We start from the raw sequence: 7,733 nt of genomic DNA, 5'->3' as shown, positions 1-7,733 counted from the left end.
GGTCATAACTTCTGGATCGAAGGTAGTCAGAGCTAGACGAGTCCTTTCCGACCCCAGTTTGAACAGATAATTCTCCACAAACTATCTCTAGGGTAAGACTCGAGTTCTGGGGATTTTCCGGACCTGTTAGACAGAGAACTGGGCCGTAGTGAGTCCGAAGAGTTGTGAGGCGTAGGCGGGACTTACTATTGGGTAATAACAAACATGGCGTCCAAGGCAGGAGCAACACGAACCGATTCAGTCAGAACATCCCGATTCCAGAGGATAATCCAGTAAAACCCCAACATAGCGAGAATTTAGAATAACCAACACGGATAAGGATGTAGAAACAGTAGTGATAGTTTGTGGAGTCATTTTAAGAGATAAAAGACGTAACAAAAAGAAAAGGAGGTGGATGAAAGACGACGGAGCAGCCGCTCTATTTGCTGCTCTATGATTTGGAGGTGAAAATGTTTTTTCATAGTTAACATTTTTAACTGAATAAACATAATAATGACCTTTAGATTTAATAATAAACATTTCCACATATCATCTCCGATRTSTCAGCTGTTTGGGATTCCCCTCTGCTCTGACGTCACCGCGCTTTCTGATTGGCTACCGTCACATTCAGCAGGTTGTTCTCGTTCCCAGTCAGGAAAAACCCACAGGCTGCGATAAAAGGGCCAAGACAACCCAAATATGGAATATTCAGTATTTAGTGGGACACCAACATGCAGGAGCCTCATCTAACGGTCCCCCCTCCTCCCCTCCTCCCCTCCTCATCGGGCCGCAGCAACATTTCCAAGTCTTGACGGTCTGCGGTAATAAACAGGTTGGGGACCTCTGACCTAATTAACACCAAATGTCAGATTTCTGTGTATTTATGAGTTTTGATGCTTTGTAGTTTGATATTGTCCACAGAAAGTTTGCATGGCTGCTGCACATTTTCACATTTCCCAGCGAAAAAGTGAGCATATATTTACGCAAACCTGACGCAAAGTTAATTTTTCTACATGCATTTTATACATACATACATATGGGGCCGCACATTTTTGTGCGCACGCAGCTCCATGCATGAGGCCCTGGTCTGTTATTTGCTTTTAAGGAATATAAATATATATTTAAGATCTTTAATTTGAAATTTGACTAAACAAAAAGCAAAATAACTCAAATGTACTTTGACTAGTCAACTGAAACATATTTTCAGATGACTAGTCAAAGTACAATAGTAATAAATTACTATTTACAATAGTAATTTATTACTATTGTAAATAGTAATAAATTACTATTTACAATAGTAATTTATTGTAAATATCTTAAATTAGAAAATGACATTTATTCTGGTCCGCTTGCAGAGATTAAATTTACTAATATGTTTTGGCACAAACTAGTTTCAAACATCTGGAGTTTAAGTTATGTGAAGCAGCCGTGAGGTTTTTCCCAGTTACTGATGACATCACAACAGGACAGGCTGCTGATTCGATGATTAGTGTCCAACTTCTCCACAAACTTTATTTCTAGTGATGTTCTACAGCACAGAACCAGAATATCTAGAGTAGAACACATACCAGAGCTCACATGGATACAATCAGAAACATAGAGGCTAAATATTAGAACAGGCACATGATAGCAAACATTCAGTCCTCTGTAAAGAAACTGGATGGAATAAAGGTTGAAATATTTGAATGAGCGTCTCTGGAGGAGCTGCTCCAGCTTCGGTCCTAGAAACCCAGATAGGATGTCCAGAACTTTGAGTTTTCACTGAAACGGGTCCAGATTTAAACAGCATTTCTGAAGAAACCAGCCAAGCAATAAAACACGCCGTCTGCTGGTTGCCATGGAGACCAACGCAGCCTGTGGGCAGCCATTACTGTCCGAGGAGCGGCTCGGGTTTCTAGGCGCATCAGGACAGGATCGGTTCTGATCGGTTCTGCTGGTCCAAAGTCCTGATGAGCTGAAGCTTCCTGACATTATTACACTGAAACTGTCAGCCGGACGATTCCTGGATCCGACCCGGATCCATCCCGGTTCTGACCCGGTTCCGACCCGGCATCATGAAAGTTATTTTGTAGAATTTATCCACCGTCATTTTTGTTCTCTTCTCTGTACCTGGATGTCAGGTTCTGGTTCCCAGCCGGGTTGGAGGTCCATCATCTCCTCACCGTCGTTCCTGTAGAGGTTCTGCTGCAGGAACCGACCCGTCTGCCGGTCCTGCTCGGCTCTGTGGGGAGTCGAGGCAGGAAGGGGCGGGGCTTCAGACTGATGAGCGCTCTAGGTGTTAGCGTAGCGCTACAGGTCCGGCTCGGTCCGGTTCCGGCTTCCACCCTGAACAAGGCACTAAACCCCAGGCTGCCTCCGGATGTCTGGGGTATAAATGAGTGAGCCCGGTTCTGGTTCAGTCCATTTGCCTCAGAGACAGGAATGTCAATGTAAACGGGTCAGAAGCAGAACCTGGTTCTGGTCAGATTAGTGTCAGCAGAGCAGAACCACCTCGGGCGGTTCTAAGGGAGCCAATAGAATTGGACCTCTGGTTCCCCTGACCGGAATGTGTGCCGGTTCTGGTTCTGGGGTCCAACTGGACCACCTTTCAGGGCTGGTCATTATTTACATTTATTTATACAAACTGTAAGCTGTGGATGACTGGAGGTTCTCCACGGTCTGGTACCGGAACCACGGCTCCTTTCTTCACTGAAACCTTTCAGAACTTCCTGCTGAGCCTCAAACTTTGGAAATATCTGAATCATTTTTCAGTCTCTGATCGAGTTGAACGATGATCTTTGAGTCTACAAGCTCACCACTCCGGTCAATCGGGTCCAACTGAACCAGAACCAAACTAGTGATGCTCAGTTGTGATCCGCAGGACCGGTGGACCCGACGACGAGCTCACCTGGTCGGTCCAGAGGAACTGGAGGTTCTGACATCAACAACTCAGTACTGATTAAGAATCCAACATGATTATATGATAAACAGGTTTGCCATATCTCCCTCTCTGTGGTGAAGGTAGCGTATGTAGCTATGCTAACACTGTTGCTAACAGCACCGCCTAATGGGCACGATGACGTGCTATATGGGTTCTGGTTCACCTGGGCCCCCAGTAGGGACCCCTGTAAGTCCATTTGGTCTCAGAACTGGGTTCAATCAGAACCGGGTTCAATTTGACTCATTATGCAAAGGATGAACTTCATATTGATGTTGGGTCTAGACCTCTGCTCTCTATGGTAGATCTAGACCTCCTCCTCCATCTGAGACCGAGACCTCTTCTCTCGGGTCCAGTCCAGGTGAAAGTTCTTCATGTGACACATGAGGTGGCTGGACTGCCGGAACGTTCTTCCACACAGCTTGCAGGAGTACGGCTTCTCTCCGGTGTGGGTCCTCATGTGGTAGCTCAGCCCCGTCCCCCGACTGAAGGTTTTGTCACACACCTTGCAGGTGAAGGGTTTCTCTCCGGTGTGCATCCTCATGTGGATGTTCATGGCGCTGCGCCTGACGAAGCCCTTTCCACACACCCTGCAGGGGTACGGCTTCTCGCCCGTGTGGGTCCTGACGTGGCAGGTCAGGGTGTTGCTCTGGCTGAAGCGCTTGTGGCAGATGTGGCAGGAGAAGGGCTTCTCGCCCGTGTGCCTCCTCAGGTGGCGCAGCAGGTGGCTGTTGAGGCCAAACTTCTCCCCACAGATCTGACAGGGGAAGGGCTTCTCGCCCGTGTGGGTGATCATGTGGCGGAAGGCAGAGTCCCGCCGGGCGAACCGCCGTGTGCACAGCTGGCAGGAGTAGGGTTTCTCCTTCTGGTGGGTGTCCCGGTGGTCGTGGAGCAGCAACATGTTGGAGAACCTCTTGCCACACGTCTTGCAGACGAACGGTTTGGGCTCGTCGGAGTCTTCGGACTGCTGGGAGCTGCTGGGTTCTGGTTCGCTGTGCTCACTCTCGTCGTAGTTCACCGTCACCATGAAGATGTCGGTCTCCGGTCTCTGTCCGGCCTGACCGGATCCAACTTCTTCCTGTTCCTGTTTGATCCGAGGATGGTCCGGTACCTTCAGGTCCAGACTGAAGTTCTGTTCCTGCTCAGCCAGAACCTCCTCCCCACAGACGTAGTTCTGATGGATTTCTGGAGAAACAGAAATGAGTGATGAGCACTGCTAACTGAAACGTTAGCTGCACCAACTAAACAAGCATTTTTCATTCAGCTTCACTCATTAATCCTACACAGATCAATAGTTACAGTTGTTCTGGAAATCTAACTCTAGGTTTTCCTCCCGAAGCACTAAAACTTCCAGAACGCCACGATTTTAGATCAGACCTGATTTTTTATTTGACGTAGTGTTAAACACTGATGAGGCCGTTACTCTTAAACATTCCTGTGACACTGGAAGTGATGACCTTCACGTAGCTCTAATCTTGGACTCAACAGGCGTCAGGATCCACAGAACCTCTGTGACGTTTGGCATCGAGCCTGAAGAACCAACGGCTTCCCCACAGGACCTGTGCTGTCAATTAGTGCTACATGAAGGAAGTGAAACCAACTGGATTGAAAAATAAATTCAGGGAAAATTTTTAAAAGTAATCAGCACCGATTTCCTTTATTTTGGAACCTACCCTAACCCTAGCCCCGCCCACCGGGTCAGCCCCGCCCCGCCCACCGGGCCAGCCCCGCCCCACCAGGACAGGTTCAAATGGTTGCTGTCATCAATAGTTGCCCCACTGTTGCTGACTCAGCGACTTTAGTTGCCTTAATTAGCAACTTGTCAGACAAAACTAACTTTTATCGGCCAAAATCAGAATCGGCTTTTTAAAGATCTGCGATCTGCCAGAAAACTTAAATCTGTGCAGCAAAATGCTGAATGAAAACTGAGCTCTGGCGTTAGCATTAGCGTTAGCATTAGCATTAGCATTAGCGTGTGCTCAGGAAGGAGTGAAGTCGGCAGAAATCGCGGGTTTGGGTTTGGAAGGCTGTGAATAACGAGCAGCTCGTCTGTGGCAGCCGGTCCAGAACCGACCAGAGACAGAACCGAACCCAGAATCCAAACGTCCTTCTGCTCATCGAGACTTAAACAGAACCAGCAGCAGAACCTCTGGAGCCGTTTGCTTTAACTGGTCCAGTTAGAAGTCTGAAATGATCTCAGTTCTGGGCTCAGGTTACTGTACTGACCCGTTTGGATCATTTGGACCTGGATAGTGGTTTCATACCTGCTAGGCTGTCAGAACCCGGTACCGGTTCTTCGGTTTTGGATTTTCTCTGTCGAGGCACGAAGGTATCAAACTCCTTCCTCAGCAGCAGACCCTCATCGTCGTGCCGGGTCCAGAACTCCACTTTCCTGGTTCTGTTCTGCAGTTCTGGTTCTTCCAGGCTGTGCTCCGTTTCTAGAAGTTCTGGTTCTTCCAGGTCATCTATGATCTGCGGACTTTCCGGGTCGTCCAGGTACTCGTCAAAGTCCAGGTATTCTAGCTCGCCCAGGTCGTCGATGATCTGTGGCCTGTCTGGTTCTGACAGAACCTCCTGATCGTCCAGGTTCTGGAAAGGTTCTGGTTCCTCTGCAGCTTCTCCTACATGTGGAGCTCCTGGTTCCGGTAGAGTCTCTGTGAGCTGCGCAGGTTCTGGTTCTTCTGGGTCGGGTCTGATCAGAATGTGGTTCGGTTCCATTTGCTCCTCTTTGATGCGTAGAGGTTCTGGTTCGGCCCAGTCCAGACTGCAGGTACTCTCGTAGCCCGTTAGAACCTCCTCCTTACAAACGTGGTGCTGAAGATGTTCTGATGGGACACAAGAAGGAAAATAATCATCATCCTGGTACCAAAGACACGTTACAGAACCAGAACTTGGTTCTGATGAATATGGACCCAACTGCACCGCTCTGCTCCAACCCACCTGGTTCTGATTGGGTCACCTGGTTGTGCAGAACTGGACAGAACCTTCAGAGAGGCCTTCAGTCTCTCTGAGGTCCAGTTCCACCAACAGAACCCTGAATGCACCAGAACCAGGCAGAACCACCACCAGAAGGTGGCAGTAATGGACCGAGCTTCTGCTGAGCCCAGCGGTACCGGAGGTTCTACTGGCTCAGTTCTACCATTAGTAACTTCTGGACCGGTTCTGTTCTGCGTCTGCAGCTTTAGCTGGACCAGAACCCGTCTGGAGGTTCTGAACGCGCATCAGAACTCTTCACTGAAGGAAGACGGGCCGGTTCCCTCAAGGGTTCTGGACCGTTCTACGACCCAGCAGCGATTTCACGACAACCCGACCAGAACCAGAACATCCGGGCTCCATGTTCTGAACTGATCAGGTCTAACCAATAAGCATTGATCTGAAGACGATGATGTCATAGCTCCACCTGTAACCTTTGACCCAGAGTGCATGGGACAGAACAGCTCCAGACTGTTTTCATGCGTTTCCATGGCGACCATGTTCTAACAGACATGGGATGTCCCAGAACATCTGCCCCCTTCAGGCGTGGCATCGTCATGGCAACACCGGAACCGACCGAACAGCCTCCAAACATGGCGGACGCGTCAGTGACGGATGAAGTTGTGGATCCACAGCGGAACCAGCGGAGTGACGAAAACCCCAGAAACATGATGACGTCATCATCGTCATTATTGTTGTCGTCATTATCGTCACGCCTGCTGCTGGTTCCGTGACAGCAGCAACGATGACTGAAATCTGAAGTCAGTTAAACTGCTTCGCCTGCAGCGACATCCGGTCTGCTGCGGAAATAGGATTTTTGGTTATTGTTCCAATTAGCAGCAGAAAAAGTCCCGATTCTGGTCCAGGTTCACCTCCAGGTCCAGATCTGGTTCTGACCGCTGGAGCTTTTCCCAACATCTGCCAGAAAATGTTAGAAATTAATTATTGAACTTCGCCACACATCATTATTACTATTAATAATAAAGAATCATTTGGACCCGGTCCAAACTGTGGTTCCTTTAACCCGCCGGACCGTGAAGCGCCTGGTTCTTTAGTTCCTACTGAACCAGCTGGACTCTGAACCGAACCAGAACCAGAGGTACCGTTTCTGGTAGAAAACCTCAGATTCCTGTCGGTCCGGTCGGACCCAGAGAACCACCAGAACCTACCGATCCTTTGCAGCCGGACCTGCGGCTTCAGGCACACCGCCAGCAGCTTGCGCTGCGCGTCCAGCTCCTCCTCGAAGCGGCCGATGGTCCTCTCCACCTCGGAGAAGATCTCCTCGGCCGCAGCGGTCAGTCTCTCCCGGATGAAGTCTCTCAGAGGCTGGACGGAACACATCGTTACTGCCGCAGCTCGGATGTTCCGCTCCGGTCCAACAGAACCACCGTCTCTGCCTGCTCGGGCCGCACAAAGGAAGCTAATTGTTAGCAGCAGCTAAGCTTCCGCCGGACCCCAGGGTGAGAGCTTCCGGAGGGATGCGTCAGCGGCGCCGCCATCTTGGAGGAGGAGAAACGGGTCATCGATATTTTAGAGACGCCAAAGTTTGGACCGGAATAAACCGGTTTGGGGCTTTTACTAAACAAAAAAGCTCGCCTGCAGCTGATTCATATCTGGAAAGCCTGACAGTACAGATGATGTTCATGTGAGTGAAAGCAGGAGCAGAGATGAGGATAATTTGTTCCACATGCAGATCAGTGATGAGGCTGGGAGTGATTCCCTACCCTCCCCCTCTCTGGTGCAGTCTAATTCCTGCCACCTGTGTCCCATTATCTCTGCTTCCTGTTTGTTCCTGAGCTTCCACCCAGCCCCTCTTCCCCTTCCTCTGATTGTGGAGAAATGAACCTGCTGAGCTCCGGTAGAG

General features: G+C 49.4%; 1 protein-coding gene and 1 gene segment (V, D, J or C); one reads left to right on the top strand and one right to left on the bottom strand.

The window, feature by feature from the left end:
* The window catches only part of LOC103460491 (T-cell receptor alpha chain V region RL-5-like), a 6,861-nt gene extending 4,500 nt beyond the window's left edge, over positions 1-2,361 (top strand). Inside the window, 2 exon segments of the V gene segment in view lie at positions 1,971-2,047; positions 2,100-2,361. Coding sequence covers positions 1,971-2,047; positions 2,100-2,361 — 339 coding nt within the window.
* On the bottom strand, positions 1,458-7,450 carry LOC103460466 (zinc finger protein 691-like). Of its 2 annotated transcripts, XM_008402640.2 has the most exons (4): positions 7,039-7,120; positions 5,837-6,787; positions 5,161-5,721; positions 1,458-4,081 (listed from the first exon to the last, which is right to left on the bottom strand). In XM_008402640.2, exons 3-4 carry the CDS (start codon positions 5,612-5,614, stop codon positions 3,204-3,206), a joined length of 1,332 nt encoding a protein of 443 aa, XP_008400862.1. In that variant the 5' UTR covers positions 5,615-5,721; positions 5,837-6,787; positions 7,039-7,120; the 3' UTR covers positions 1,458-3,203. The 2 variants fall into 2 exon arrangements, with proteins under 2 accessions (XP_008400862.1, XP_008400861.1); XM_008402639.2 differs by lacking the exon at positions 5,837-6,787 and having other exon boundaries at positions 7,039-7,450.
* Between the last annotated feature and the right edge of the window lie 283 nt (positions 7,451-7,733).

This window comes from Poecilia reticulata, unplaced genomic scaffold (assembly GCF_000633615.1).
Source record: "Poecilia reticulata strain Guanapo unplaced genomic scaffold, Guppy_female_1.0+MT scaffold_249, whole genome shotgun sequence".
Taxonomy (NCBI): Eukaryota; Metazoa; Chordata; class Actinopteri; order Cyprinodontiformes; family Poeciliidae; genus Poecilia; species Poecilia reticulata.
Note: the sequence above shows the minus strand (reverse complement) of the source record. Positions and strands in the feature narration are given on the sequence as shown.

Coding starts and splice junctions, on each gene's coding strand:
- LOC103460466 (XM_008402639.2), bottom strand. CDS start 7,210: ATGTGTTCCGTCCAGCCTCTGAGAGACTTCATCCGGGAGAGACTGACC. Junction 5,722..7,038: donor GGTCCGGCTGCAAAGGATCG/GTAGGTTCTGGT, acceptor GTGTCCCATCAG/AACATCTTCAGCACCACGTT. Junction 4,082..5,160: donor GGGTTCTGACAGCCTAGCAG/GTATGAAACCAC, acceptor CTGTTTCTCCAG/AAATCCATCAGAACTACGTC.